Source organism: Athene cunicularia (assembly GCF_003259725.1).
Source record: "Athene cunicularia isolate RWA chromosome 8 unlocalized genomic scaffold, athCun1 chr8_part1, whole genome shotgun sequence".
In the NCBI taxonomy this organism is placed as follows: Eukaryota; Metazoa; Chordata; class Aves; order Strigiformes; family Strigidae; genus Athene; species Athene cunicularia.
The window spans coordinates 8,577,261-8,593,515 of record NW_020799109.1 but is presented as its reverse complement, the minus strand read 5'-3'; the positions used below and the strand labels follow the sequence as shown (position 1 = coordinate 8,593,515).

The 16,255-nt window shown below is 41.4% G+C and overlaps 1 protein-coding gene across 3 annotated transcripts in view; it reads right to left on the bottom strand.

The window, feature by feature from the left end:
- Nucleotides 1–16,255, bottom strand: part of LOC113482589 (cytosolic carboxypeptidase 6-like) — a 969,074-nt gene that overhangs the window by 226,009 nt on the left and 726,810 nt on the right. For all 3 annotated transcript variants that reach the window (XM_026853353.1, XM_026853354.1, XM_026853355.1), the window contains exon 7: nt 1,516–1,605. In XM_026853353.1, coding sequence (XP_026709154.1) covers nt 1,516–1,605 — 90 coding nt within the window. The remainder of the gene's footprint in view (nt 1–1,515; nt 1,606–16,255) is intronic.

Below are 16,255 nucleotides of genomic sequence, written 5' to 3'. Positions count from 1 at the left end.
ATTATAACTGCAGTCACAGCAAGTTTCTGATGTGCTTCTCCAAGACTGATCCATCCTTTTTCTTTTACATAATTTTTCCTCTCTCTTTTTGTTTTAATTTTTTGTGCAAAACGTGAACTTTCCCTGAGACAATCAGAGCATGACTTCCATCCAGTTGTTTCATCGGGCTAAGCGTGCCACCTGCTTTTTCACATTCTTATTTTTTCTCCTTTTAAATAAACTCCGCACTATCAAAATAAAATAACGTCATTTACAAAGTACCGCCTCAGCAGCATGCCTCATCTCTCATTTCACAGGGCTATGCCAGCAGCCACAAACAGAATCAAAGCATCCAATTAAAAATCCATATTCATTAACAAACATCATGTGTACGATAATGCCCTGCATTGACTGTGACACTACAGGAGATGGGAAACCTGCTGAGTTTTCCTGCTCTCAGTCTGAAGCATCATTTTATTAAAGGGTTTTACCTTTGCTACTCCATGGGCCAGCAAGAAGAGGCCCAGTATCCTGTTAGCCCATTGGACTAGGAGAGCAGAAGTGACAGCTGTTGACCTTTTGCCTTAGAGAGATGCCAGACACAGGACCTTGCCAGGACAAGAAGCACACAGAGAAGATCACGAAACCGTGCCAACCTTTCCCATCGAGGTCCTTAGGTACCAACAGGGCCAGTCGCAAACCAATCTGCAACGTTACAAGCAGCCAACATAATAAACACTGCATATGCTTGATTGATGCGACTCATTGGCTAGGCAGGGCCAGATCCAAGCTGATGTAGTAAATTAGCATATTGCCTTGGCTTCAGGGAAGTTACGTTGATTTATAGCATCAACAATTTACCACCGCGGAAAGTCACATACAATAAGTACAATATTTCAGACCTACACAATGAAGTTATATGAACACATGCCAGGATTATTTATTTATTTGTATCCACAAGCCTGAGATTTACAACTCTTTATAAATACAAGCTGGGCAATTTGCTTTCTATTTTTAGCAGGAATGCTTTGTGCAGGGAACAGCTGTCAGCTACTGGGAGCTGTGCTCCTCAGAGCAGCAACTTCAGACAAATAGAGGCCTCTTAGAATTAAATTGGAGAACTAGGGTCACTGCTTTGTGGTGGAAAATAAGCTGAAGATAGTAGACAGCAAGACAACATCAGCACTTAACAGAGAACCACTCCCTGAGCTTTTCCAGCCTGTTTTCATAAGGAGCCTTACATGATCACGTTGCATATGGACAAGTGTGACTGTCAGTTCTTCCCAAATAGCTCCAGAGCTCACTGTCCAATTCTGACCAAGTTCAGCAAGCATTCAGAGATAATACATTCCTATTGCCTCCAGAAGACAGGCAGCTGGGCAGAGGTGAGAGATCCTGCTAATATCTTTCCTCGCTGTGGAAAAAACCATCATGTGAACTCAGTCTTCTATCAGATCCAAAGCTATGCAAACCCAATACGTGCATCGATAGGAAATCAGGTTTTGCCAGCTCTGCCACCTTCACGCAGACACTCACCTTGGCACACGAAGGAAGACGGTGTTTCCCCAGGGTGGACCCGTGCAGTGATGAACACCACTTTCTGTTCAGCCCCTGGACGCAGGTTCGCTGCAGCAGAAGGGGGTGGCAGGGGACAGAGGGAAAAAGAGAGATGAAGAGCCTTAAACTGGGTCCCATATGTAGGAACAAAGGGCCATTAATTTTTAAAGCATATCCTTTTATTAAAATTGGTCATGCATTATAAATAAGCACAATCTATAATTAAAGGAGGCAGCGTCACCGGGTCTCCATACCAGACCATATAGCAGACTGAACAAGGGCTGCAAAACTCATGACATACAGCCAAACCCGCAACAACAAACTTAGCTCTCTCTTTAAAAAACAAGATTTACTACAGTGAGTTTAACTGTACTGTAATTGCTCTCTCACTTGTGATAAATGTCCCCCTGGGGCGACAAGAAAAACAGTGGGGGGCCATACTCAACGCAAAGCCAATTGCACCCTGCATTACACTTGATACAAGCCTTAACAGTGCCAAACAACGGTGAAGTGCTAACAAATGACATTTATTAGACTTTGCTCTGGGGGGGTTTGGGGTTGGGTTTTTTATTTTTTTTATCTCTTAACTATTTGGAAGTGCATCTGCCCTAACTGAAAGAAATGTTCAAAACCAATAAAGTATGAAAAAGAGACCAGGATTAAATCCAGCAACCTTCTCCAGTGAGGCCGTAAAAAAGTTCCAGGCCCCCTTCAAATTATGGATAGGTGGAATGGAGACTTAGATACCAACTACGCTGAATTTAACATGGGTTAATCCCCCAGTATTAAAAGCACACTACTTTAGCCACTTGCTTCATCCGTAAACTACATGGGTCAAGCAGGATCTTTTCTCTGTTTGTGCACTGACTGCATTTAATAAACAGGCAATAAAAATTACACTCTTTCAAAATGGTTTCTGGGAACTTTAAAGACCATAAGAGGTCTGGACCTCAGTTAGATGTCTTATCTAGATCTGAAAACACACAGCAGGGGTAATACTAAACACAGCAGGATCCAATTGCTAGAGACAGTTTAAATCTTTGTTTTGAAATAACAAGTTTACACACTGAAAGGAGACTGGAAACTAAATCCAAGCTTTTTTTTTTTTCTTTTTCTTTTTTAATTAGGTAGATGCATTATATCTTGGTATATACCCAAATATACCCAAACAGACTGTTAATTTCAAAGATGTTTGGGAGTCCTTGAGACCATACCTGAGTTATTTTTTTAATTTCCTGAATTCTTAGAAATGCTCAGTTTCCCCAAATAGTAAATCACACCTAACAGCACCACAGGAATAATCAATATATTCTTGGTTGTTCTCAGGAGACAACCTCAGCAGGTTTCTTTTTTTATTCCCTTAGCGTCTCTAAATGTCCTACAGCTGCTCACCCTGTAACTCAGCCATTCATTTGTTCTTTCATACTCCAGCTTCACCACTCTCTGGTGTTTTTGAGCCCCAGAGGCAAAGAAATATAAGAAAGAATGTCTCTGACAAACGTAGCAGCTGGTGGGGTCAATTCTGTCTGCAGAAGAAAAGTGGGAGGCAGCAAAAAGGAACACAACACCTTCAGCTGTAAGTCAGTGACCACCGCACATCATTTACATTAAGTAGTGTGGGAGGGAGGCGGTAAATCAGCAAATCAACTTTAAAGAGCAAAAGCAGGCTGGGATCGCTTTTGCAAGAGGAGAGAAGTTTTCCTCCTCTGATGGAAAAACAGCATTACATTAAAGGGACGGTGTCTCAGCACAGAAGCGATGCTCATCAACATGATTGCCACTGTTTGGAGCTGGAACAGCTCCTTGGTTAAGATATCTTTCGGACAGTATTCATTTGGGGGTTTTTGTGGCTTTAGTTTTGTTTGGTTTTAATTACAACATTTTTGTTATTTATACTTTACCCTTCATAACAGTTATTAAAATCAATAGTCATTTCATTTTCCTCTGAAACTGAACTTTCCCAATTTAGAGCTTAGTGCAAAACCTCTTGGAGTCAATGAGAGATGTGGCACTGGGTGTTAACTGGGACACCTCCCTTGCCCACTTCCTTGGGGGATGGAACAGCACCGAATTACCACCCTGCACTCAGGGCCAAGCAACTTCACTCCACCTTGGTTTACAATCCCCAATAAATCATTCACTTTCCAGCCCAGTACATTTGCTGCAAAGTGTCAATGCACAACCTCGCAGTGTACAGCCCCTTCCATAGTACCCAGCCTCCTGGAGGTACAGCGCTCAACATGAGCACAGGCACAGCTGGTTGTCCATCTTCATGTAGCAGACATTTTTTCCACGTTTTTCAAGCTCAACAATACCCTCATAAATCTTTTTTTTTAAGCAACATTCTGCATTATTCATACAGAAACAGTAAAACACGGCACATGTGACTTCGCACATGTGTATTTCTGGTATTTGGGCTTGATGAAAAAATATGACCCATTAACTTTTTTTTTTTTAAGTAATTTTCAGAGTTTGGCTTTCAGAGTGTGCATTTGCTCAAGCAAACAAACATTTCTTATATGTTTCTGTTAACATTTTGGAAAAGCATGTATCTTTAATGCAGCTCGGAAAGCCTAGAAAATTGAGCAGTGCCTTCTAAACGTTGGTGAATCTGGCAAAAGCTGCTTTGGTGAGAAAATTCCCTGCCTAAGTACAAGTCTCTGTGAACTTACAGGAAGAAACTAAACTGTCAGACAAGCTTTCAGTTCTGCAGGTCCTCCTCAATCACAGTTCAGCTGTTCTGAAAATGCTGGTAAAAGGGGGACATACGAGGTAACACGGGTGCCCATTAGCCAACCTATGGGACAAGGTGCACTGAGGCTTCCAGTATGAACCAGACTAGCTCGTAGTTAGTACCGTAACACCTAAGAGTTTGCGATGGGGACTTTGCACCCAGCTGGTGCGGGGCATGCGTTATTTACAGGGTGGACTCCCAGCCTGAACCCTAACCCAGCACACTGTCACCCATCCATCCAGACATCCCATGAGTGGTCTTGGAAATCATATATTCAGCCTTGCATGCTTGTCTTGGTCTCCTTAGCATCCTGTGATAAAAGGAATGGCAAGTACGTATGTGCGCAAACACGCGCATACCTCCAAACAGCAACAGTGCTGTCTTCTTTTTCAGTGTTTTTATATGAAACCTAATAGTGAAAGATGGACAGGAAAAAAAAAAAAGTTTTGTGTTCTTTTATCTTTACTGGTTGTGGTGGGTGTCTGTGCCCCAGTGCTGGACATGCTGGAGAGAGGAGCTCTTTCAGACTGACCACAACCCTGTTATTCATCCCTGGCATGGCTGGGGGCGGCGGAGAGGGAGGTAGAGGAGTTGGGAGTGAAATCAGTCTTGGGTAAATGAGGAGGAAATGTACTGTTTTAACTTTCTCTTTGATTCTCACTATACAAGTCTCTTTTAATTGACAGTAAATTCAAGTAATTTTCGCCCAAGTCAAGTCTGCTTTGCCCACAATGGTAACTGATAAGTGGTAGCCCTGTCTTTATCTTGACCCACAAGTCTTTTCTCCCCTTGTCCTGTAGAAGAGGGAGCAGCTGAGTGGGCTTCTGGGAGCAGGCCAAGGTTAACTCACCAAACTAATAATGGATACAACTACAAAACACCATTTTATATTTCAATTTAAATGTTGCATTGAAAATGCACCCTATTTTCTACTTCAGGATTGAAAAGATCAATCAAAATTAAAAAGATTAGAAGTGTATAGCTCTGCTCAATAGATGCCAAAAGCACTTAAGCAAAATGACAGAAAGACACGCTTCATTTAGCCACAACTTTGTCAGTTGTGGAAATGCAGAGTGTTGTGGTAGCCCTTTTACCCTTCCAACTGCCATAGTAGTGAAGCTTAAAAAACCAAACCTATTTGATGAAAAAGTTTTCCAAGGGAAGAAATTTATAGATTTCTGTAATTACTCTTTTTTATTTTCTCTTCCAGAAAGTATCTCAAAGATTGAACTAAACATTTTCCTTCCCCTCTGGAGGCTAACACTACTATCATCATCAATAATATTTGCCTTGACTTAAAATTCCAACTGGGACCTAAGCAATCTGCCACTGGTTGTTACATACACCCTTGTAGCCAGCTACTCACCCACCACCATCCTGTTGCTCTGCTACAGAGGCGAATTCCCTTGGGCAAAGCTGTAAAATCTAAGGCTCTAGTCAGAATAAACACCATTAACCTCAACATCTATTCTGGCTCCAAAGCTACCACAATGGTGATAAACACCAAGCAAATGTCATACTGAAAAGAAATCCAGTTAGCCGCAAGCAAGCAACTCAAATCTCTTGCTCAGGATGTTACTCGTGCTGTTTGGCCTTCAACTGATGTTCCTTCTCATCTAATGCTATAGCAAGCACAAGTCAACCACTTAAAGCAATCCCACTGGCAGCATTCCTCCCCAGCTCTCACCCAGGAAACAGCAATTTCCACTCTTGGTGACATATTACACTAGTGCAACTAAAACAGAGTCCCACAGAAAGCACTTTGTACTTAAAAAAAAGACAGTCAGATCAAAATCTAAACTTTCATGGGAAGGCAGAAAATTCACTTAGCCATTTTCACTTAATTTCCATTTTTTATGCTACTATAAAAACATGAAAACGACAAGATCTGTATGTAGTAGCTTAATAATAAGTATCTAGAAATTTCATGCAGAAATATTAAATTTATGGAATCTCATTTGCACTACCAAAATGAAGTGCTGTAACAAAACTGAGGAGAACTTCGCTCAGCATCCAGGATCATTCATGCTACCACATTAGACCAGAAACCGACTGCATAGAGGATCTCCGACTTGTGGTTTAAGTCATGTAGCCATGTAATGTCAATGATGCAAGTTCACAAATTAGTACTAAGGCTGATGGAGTACAAAGGACGAGCAAGTCTGACCCTAGAAGTCTATTTGAGAAAGCCTTTAACTGGCATCCATCAGGAGAGCTTGGAAGTGAATTCCACCCCTCTGTAGAGGACTTCAATGTTGGGGCAAGGTACTAGGAAAAAAATCTTCCCATTCTTCCCTCCCACATTTCACCCTATCTGTAGAAAACCAGAAGTCTCTAAATTAGAAGAAATGGAAACTCATCACCCTAAATAATTTGGTTTAAATATCCATATATATTTTCATGAGAGGTGTGTACCCGTTGCAAATAAATTCCATGTTGTCTTCCTTTCTCAGGTACTTTACAGCATGAGGTGGGCTGTTGCCAGCATTTTATATTCAAAACCCTGTGACTTAAAGACTCCATAGAGGAAATCAAAAGGACTCTATTGCGTTACACTTCACTGTACTGTGTTGGCTTCTCGGTGTCCAACAGAACTGTAACATCTGTGTTGAAAGAAAACACTGATGTTGCTGTCCTGATTGCCTAGTCTCTACCACGTTAACCTGCTTTAGGAAATCAAATCCAAGCAGCATTTACTGTACTCTGGCTTTTCCTACGAGACCAGATTAGCACCTAATTCCATTATTTTTGTTACTTCTGGTCACATTTCAGGTAAGAGTGCACATCTCAGCAACACAGACTGCAGAACACCACCATTTTTTGGCCACTACCAAATCCCACTGGACTTGGTGAGGTCAAATAAACACAAGCTTTTCTTTTTGCCTTCTTATAGTTGGCTTGAGTGGCACAAAGAAACTAAGTGGCACAGAGGATAAAAATGATGCCATTTGTACCAGAGAGAGAATACCAAAGACTGGCCTACAGTTTTTGAAAGTCGGACACGTATTGCTATGTACTTTTACCTGGAAAGAAAGGCAGCAGTATCTCAGCTCCCATGCAGCATCCAGGGAAGGTCATGTCTGCGCAGGGGGAGCACTGCTACGAGGTGCCCCCATGGCTCACTGACTCATCCCACCCAGCACCATGTTTAGATAGTTCTTTCTGGAGTGCAGAGGGGTTGCTTATCAAAGTCTCACTTGTGTTCGGACCCTCTATCCAGTAAAGGTCCTGCATGTAATGCTTAAAACTGGATCCAAACCTCTGAAGTTCTGGATTTTCATTGAGGTTCTGGCCCTGACTGTCAGGTGCTTAAATATGTGATTTGTCTGATGGACTTCTATTGTGTTTAAAAATGTACTTAAACATAAGTGTTGGCATAAGAGCTTTGCTGAATTGGGGCGATTTAGCAGGAAGCCTGAGTCTGAGATCATTGTCACAATGTTTTAAAGTTGGAGATTGTGCAACTATTATCCTTTATTACCCATTTTATGCCAAAGTCTCTCTTTCTTTTTACATTCCTCTTAAAAGCAAAGCTATTTTGGAGCATTTAATATTATTTAATCTCTTTACTCTGGCAGCATAGAAATTACAGAGACCATTACAATGGTCCTGTGTGTGTGTATGCTTTATTGATGTATATGCTGACCTAATATCAAATTGATTTTGCTCAGCTTTTCTGCTGACCATGGAAAAATGCAAATTGGGTATTATATTTGCACACTAATTTTATTGGGCCCCTGTGTCTTCATAAAAAGATAAAGTTTGGGCTAATAAAAATAAAACATTTCTGGTGCTAATACAGGCAAATGTTTATGTAGGCAGGTAACAAATTGGTTTGTCATTTAGGGGAACATAAAGAGCACTAAAATCATCTTTAGGCAAAATAGATTGGTGGCTTTTGCTTAGCTTTTAGCTTTCATTTGCAAAATCAGTTTAATGTAGCACAGTGTCTCAAAGACAGGGTGACACAGGATTAAGACATTCATTGTATTCCCCCCTCCATAACTCCCCCCTATTCAGAGGCCCTGGGATTTGGGTTTGCTCTTGTTCAAAGCAAACTAAATATATTCCATCAGAAAAGTGGAAAAAAACCCCGAATGTTTAGACTTACGCCATGTGCGAGCATCCAGTAGGGACAAACACGGGGGGGGGACTCTGTGCTCTGAAGGTAGATGCTGAAGGAGTTATCAACACTTGTCAGTGCCACCAGGAATCTGAAAGTGTAATACTTGTATGATCTCCTTGCCTGGCTATTTCTTTGTTCCTCCTTCCTTTTCCCTCTTTAAGTCTTCTGTAACAATGCCTTTCGCATCTCTTTAACGTCCAGCAAGCTCTGCTGGAATGCAGCTAAGTGAACTTCGATGACAGTTTAAGTAGATGGGCATATATCAACAGCCTAACTTCTATTTATTGAAATGAGTTGACCTATTTAAATCCCAGAGCAGGCTCTATTTCTATCCAGCTCTTGTTTTTCATCCCCTCCTTCCCCTTCCTTAATTGCAGGGTATTTTGGAGGGGTTCCATGCAGTGGAAGGTTACATAAACAGTTTCGATGTTAATACTTGACTGCATTTTCAACTTAATAGCCCAGCAAAGGGACCTGACTGTAAAGCAAAAGGCCAGAAATATCTTCTGGTAAAATTATGCTGAAGCATAGATCAAACGACACTGCAGAGCTGTTTGCAAAATCAGAAATGGCAAACGACGACAGAGCAAGATCCCCCTTACCTCCCAGCCCCACTTGTTTGTTTTTAATCTTCATTATGTCTTGGAAGCAACCATTTTTCCATTTAGGCTTTCTGATACTGGCAGCTTGCTACACTTCTGAGGCAGGAAAATTAACCACAAGCAAAACCAGTCAAGTTACACTCACATCTTTCCTCCTTCCTCATTTCCACTAAAAAAAAAAAATCACTCCCAAAAAACCTGAGGTTTTGTTTATAAATTGTACATACACATTTGAACATTGGAAAAAACAGTCCTATGAATAAGAATAGAAACCTGGAATATGAACAGCACATTATCGTCCTCAAACGGCCAAGGTGATGACAACTCACAATTAAGGATGCAGACAGTAGCATTTAATGTCACCTACCTGCATCACCGTCATATCATAACAGTTTAGCAGGCAGGTCCCCAGCCTGCTTTCTTTTTCCCTCTCCTGCTTTGCTATTTATAAAGTCAGGTTGGAGTGTAGATAAACCCCTTGCCCTCCAGAGACTGGAGGCAGGCAGTAAATTATGGGAAGGCTAAGTGGTACATCAAATGTGTCTCCTCAAAGCTATATATCATCTTGTTAAATTTGATGTCTAATCCCAGAACCCCAGAAATCATTCCCAAAATCCCAGAAAATGCATGTGCCCTTCAGATGATATAGAACAAGAAAGTAAAGTTTACCTGCAGGGAAAAGAAAAAAAAAAAAAACCTAGCCACGATTTGCTAAAAGTCTTCATTTTACTTGAGTGTCTTTCAATGCTTTTTCCTTAAATGCCATAGAGTCAGACTCCCCCGTCTGTATTTGAATACATGAACTCTGATCTACAGTACTCATCTCTTTTTTTTTTTTTCTTGCAATGGTTGACATGAAATTACAAACTGAATAAACCAAAACACGTCCTATTTATCTCTCTCTCAAAATTTTACACCAGACAGAAATGCAGTAGCTTATGTATGTAGCAGCACTTCTCCAGTTACCATCAGTGACAGTAATAAAGATCTTCAGCCATTCCACAGGGTTCTCTTAACTGAGCTCCACAATGCCACATCAGTGAAGATAAGGTAGAAACACTAAGGAGCTGCCTGCAGTCACAAAGGAAACAGGCCTCACCTTTAGGGACGGAATCGATACTAACTGGTACCTATCTTGCTCTCTCTTTTCACTGCTATCATCCCTCTAGAAATGCTCACCATCCTGGTAGCCTTCACTTTATATAAAGGGATAGAAAAAAAAAAAATTCAGATGCAAGACATTTCTACCTGCAATACTACAGTTACATGGGTATCTTTTCAGTTTGTCTTTAAAATCCAAGGATTCAAAAGATATTGCTAAGGCCTGCTATAAAGCAATTCTCTATCAGCTCTCTCCAGTGGAGAGGGCTACAATTATGTTTGTTCGCTACAAGTATGCATGGGCTGAAAGATAAGAGAATAATTTTTGTCAGAATTTCAGCCAAGATAGCAAAGAGGGAATTACCATCCGCTCACAGAATAGTCCAGCCGTTACAGGAGCAGCCAGGACACCTCTGTTCTGTTCTGTTTCCAGTTTTGCTGTGGATTTGCCTGTGATTAACTTCAGTGCTTAGATTTTCCCATATAAAATTTGAGCAAAACCATATGCACTTCAGAAAAGAACTGAGTCCCAGTACAGCTATGCTTGAAACTCTTGTAGTTTCTCTGAGATGCAGAGACCCAGCCTTACATTCATCATGGATCCTCCTAAGGAAGTCAGTGCTGGAAAGGACATCTATAGCTGCCACTAGATGCAAGTCCAGAATCCTCCAGTCCAGCATCTCTAATATTTCAAGGACAATGGATAAAACAATAGAGAAGAAACAAGCTGCAAGACAACACACAAAAATCAGGAAAGGTGTTTCTGGGAAGCTGTAACTGGAAAACCTCTACTCACTGAGGCTATACCTCATATTCTTCACTTAAACAGGCAATAAGTACAACAGGAGCAGAATTGAAAAAACAAAAACGTGGAGAAGCACGCAATGGTGGACAAAGCTGGATAGATACCTACTCGGGTATTTTGTTCTAAGTAGGGTCAGGTCTCATTCTTGGAGGAAGAAAAGATGAAAAGCAACCAAGGTTTCAGCCAGGCTGGCTAAAGGCTGAAATCTGGGGTAGCAGTGAAGCAATACACCCAGCACTGCCACTGGATTCATCTCCTGTATTCCACCTTTTAGACACTGACTTGAACAACGTGAACAATTGTCTCTCTCATTCATCCCAAAACACTAAAGAAGTGGAGGTACCCCATGCTCAATTACAGGACATCGGGGATTATTATTTTTCTTATTTATTTTCTGCATGGGACCCCTCCCTGGGAGGAGAGGGACTGACAGGGTTAAGCAGAATAAAGCCTTTAGTGTACAAGACCTGGCTTGAAAGCAATGATCCCAGGCAGGACATGCCAGGTGTTCTGCAAGAGGTTTTGGCCTTTACTGAACTACGACAGTGTGTTCTTCGGAAGCTGAGCTAGCGGTCAATAAAAGGCAACCTGCTGAAATGAGATTCATGAAGAGCAGTGCTCCTCAGAACATGACACTGACCTCTTCAGGAGGCACCAACACTCTCTTCGGGAGAGGTTTGAGCCCACAAGACAAGAAAAAGACACCACTGAATAGACTCTCTCTTCACATTCACAGCTTGCCTAAAATCAGAATTTGGACCTGAACACGTAGCACCAAAAATTCAGATGCTCAGCAGACACCAAATTCAAACTTTGAAATACTTCAGACAAGTCAGGGGATACAGAGTACCTTCAGTGCTGAAACACTCACACGTGTCCCTAAGCCGGCCAGAAGCAAGTCCTTCTTTACTGTAATGTTAGACACTGGTTTCAAATTGTGATGAGAAACATGATTTTTTTTTTTTTTTTTTTTTTTTTTTTTTTTTTTTTTTTTTTTTTTTTTTTTTAACGTAGAGACGATGGCAAAGATTAGATGGAAAGCGTCCCCTTTTCACAAAGAAGTGGGCTCACCTCTCCTGGACACACTGCCAGGCCCCTGCTTTTGTTCATTGATTCTTCACAGTTTTTAATCACAGGGACCTGATGTCAGGGTCTGTGGTTTGGGAGGAGTCTCAGCAGTCCTAAATCAGCTTTGCTTAGGTGTATGTATTCCACTCGCTTTTGACTATGACTCCATATCAGCAAATGTCACAGACATGACCTCAGACAGAAGCGTACTAAGAATATTTGACCTTTACCACATATCCCGCAGTCTGGCAGGAGAAATTCCTGTCACACCCTTGTCCTTTCCTTCAAAAGAAAATGGTGAGATACATGCCCAGAAGTAGGGCACTTTCCATTGTCATTAAGGGCCAAGTAAGCTACCATTCTTATTCACATGCTGCTTATGACATTTTACCCTCTGTTGCAAAAACAATTATCACAAAGATGTTTAAATTCCACCTGGACACATAAAACCTTCTCCCGCTCTAACCAACGTGCCACATCTGCCCGCTGCCTTACATCAAACCAAGAACAGTTCTTCTCACAGACATGATTCTTCACTGACATCTCTGTAAGCACCACATTAACTTCACTTGCACATAAGTGTCTACCAATTCTAATTGTCCTTTTTGTCCCATCACTTGTTAGCAATAAATTTCAGAGGCGCAAGTCAATCAATAGAGCATGGGGCTTACGTGAAAACACATTTTGTTGTCTGCAGCCATGCACACTGGAAGGCTGTGTGAGCTTTGCAAAACGTATCTAGTCAGCAAACTGTTAAAACCAATTTATACACACACACACTCTCTCTCTCTCTCTCTCTCTCAAGGCAATAAGCCTATGGAGAATTTTAATTAAAGTCAAAGGAGCCTTTAAAAGTGGAGGGGGAGAAATCTAGCACAGCAAGAAATAAATTAATAAAAACATGCTCCAAGTTGAAGCTCAAGGGGATCACTCTCAGTCATCATTTATTTAAAGGATGGGACACGTCAAAGATAGGAATGTCAAGTGGGAGATGCTGTGAAGCAGCAGAGGACAGAAAAGGGGCTGACGAACTGCATGCCACAGCTTCTGTAGCACATCATTTTTTGTCACATAAGTTATATTTGTGGCTGGACACCTGCTGCTTGATATTCACTGTTTCTCAAAGGTAGTCACTAAATATCTGTACTCCCTTTCACATTCGATTTGGGAAAGACATTTTAGACCATCCTTACCTGGTCAGCACCCCATTTCTGTGGAAAACTATTCTATTGTCTCACCTCGAGTATATTTTTCTTGGTATTCAGCCACCAATTGCTTTTGCTGAATTTCAATCTTTTTCTAACTTGCCTCTTCCCTTGGTTTTTATATTTTTTAAAATGCCTTAATTTTGTATGCATTGTTTTAGCTTTTGCTCAGGCCATAGACCATTCCAGAGGAATTAACTGACCCCGTCAGTTGAACCCTGACACACAGGCACACCACAGATCTGCTCAATTCTCATGTCCTTACTATCCTTTTATAGAGAAAGTTTCAATGCTCAGATGAGAGAGCTGGCATTCTGCTCTTCAGCTGTCATTTTTGTATCATATTTTCTAGCTTTTTCCATAGCACAGGGAAGAGATTTCTTCACTTGAGGCCAGTTGCAAACAAGCAGTGCCACATTGCTTAGCTTTAACAACTCCCAGTATCAGCTGCTACAGCAAGCTCTCGTCACCTCCGCCTGTCTTGTAACAGCTCGCTGGGGTGTAAGATGCTTGTGTGGATCAGTGTCCTCAGCAGCCTCCTGGGTCGCCAGCCCTGTATTCAAGGGAATTTTATGCTTCTGCTTGGGGCCCTGTCACAAGACTCCCAGCATCAGATGCAAATGAAAGTAATCATCCATAATAAATCATGTGATTATGCTGGAAACCCATGCATGTCTGATCCTTCAACTACAAGAATTATGGAGATCCAATATTAGCTGCATATCATAACACTCATTATCTCATTTATAGAGTCTTGTGCTGTATATTCTTTGCCAGCCAGATCCCTTGGTAGAGACAAAAACTTCATGGATTGATAAGATCCCACCTCAGTTTCCATGCAAAGACATGTAAATGTAACTAATTTCCACCATTAAAAAATTAATTATTTGAACCATTAACATGTATATTTATTAGTGACTGTAAATTTAATTATGTTTTGCCCTTTCCTGTAAAAAACAACAACTCCCTCTTCATGGAAACAGGGTTAAAAAGGTTAAAAAAAAAATGAAGAAAGTCAAAGTCATTACATTCCAATCAAACTTGATAAATATGTAAATTACAGCAACTAAACAGTTGGCTTTGACAAATGACTTCCACGTAATGGATTTTTCATAGTAATGAGGCTACAGTGCAATTGTTTTTTTAAAGCCTTACATTTCTCATTAATACAAAGTGTGAGTCAGTGTGCACAATGGGGATATGTACCAAAAAAATTGAGAGGGAAAAAAAAATTCAGACAGCTGTTGACATCACAGGGGGATGCCACAGCCTGAGATGGTGTCATTGCTTCCATCAGCATTGACATATTGTTGACTAGTCTTTAATTAAGTGGCTTGAACTCAAGGAACTACTCAATGCCAAAGAAACATAAAGCCTAGGACTGTGCCACTTGCAATTCATTTGTGATATGTTTATCCATTCAACACTATCAAAGGTGCCAGCTGCATATGCTGTCCAGACTCTAAGACATCTATGAAAATGGAAAAAGGCGCAAGAAAATCACTTCAATGACCTTTAAGTAACTTCCCTGCCCACCGGTATCTTCCTTTTTCAGTTCTTTGACATTTTAGACCATGTCAATCACCACAGCATCTGTGCGCCTCACTATCTTTCTAATGTAGGTTGGACACTAGTCAGTAAAGAAAGATTCATGCAGAAAGATGACCCTCATTCATGGAGTAATGCTTTCAGTTGCCTTATCATTGTCTTGAGAATAGCCTGGTATTCAGTAAGGCATCTCGCAGCTTCTTGCTCTAGACTTCTGCTTCACTTGATGCAACGTATTTTGGAACTCCCAAAGAACAGCACTGAAGGTGATTTGAGCCAGCAACAGCTTTTCAAAACAAAGGGGCAGTGATTGCAGTGGAAATGCCTCCAGAAACATGGAGACTTCTCTGCCACGCATTCAGCTTTAGCAGGACCACACCACAAGGGGTTGTGTGGGTGTTGCCCCATTTAGTGCAGACTGCTGGCAATCAACCAGCATATTGCTGGTACCACTAAGACTGTGTTTCGATGACCACATTCAACAGCCTCCAACTGAAATGGACTTCTCTATTCTTAAGCAACAGTGTTTTCTCTTGCAGACATCTTCCTACATCTGCAGAAGCACTGCTATAGCCCCCCTTCCCAATTTAAATAGAAAATCACAGATTAAAGGGGAATGAAGATTAGTCCATTTCCCTGTGTTCCCCCTCCCCCCATCCTCCACTCCATCCCATACAAAGCCAAATTGTGCTGGTGCCAAGAGGGCTCAGCTTACGTATTCCACCATGGTACAGTAGTTGATGAACAAATATAGGGGAAATTTCAACATGCATGCTTATGTCACTCGATACAATTTTGGCTGCTCAGCCCGTCCAACCTGAAGGAGGGCTGTATCCATATCCCCTCACTATAAGGAATTTTGCTGCCTGGCATTAGAATTTGAGAGCCAAGGCTACAGAATTGATCTCATATTTACCCCCCCTCCCACCACATACTCTCGGTGCACTCAAGGGTCAGCCAATACAGGGTGGTGATAGATGAAAGACTGTGCTGCTGATTTTAAGTTAAAGAAAAAACAACCCTTCTCACCCCAATCTGTTGAAAGTACATAAGGGTGAGGAAGGGAAAACACAGCCAGGGGGAATGTCAGTGGGAAATAAGGACAGAGGAGGTGGAGGAGAGGACTGTTTATACGACTTCTAATAAGGCTGTAAACCCTGGCTATATCTCTGCACGCATGCATTTCTTTTGCTGATATAGGACGCATACTCCATGTAATGCTATTCTTGTGAGCCAGGAAAATCTGCATGTAATACAGCAGAGGAATGCTAATGGCCTTCAGCTGAGCTGGTATCCAACACTACTTCCCTTTATCAAAGGTAGACTTCAGAGTGAACAGTCAACACTGGGGTTCCTCATGGAGTTAAAAATCAGTGAACACAACATGACCACATACATCCCTGCTTGTGCTAAGTGTCCCCCAATTGCACAGGAGTTGAGAATCCCTTCCAAATACCCTTCAGGCTATAGCACAGGTATTTTTCAAGCAGCACTTTGTCAGTAAGAGAAAAGCAATTTCAAACCCATTCA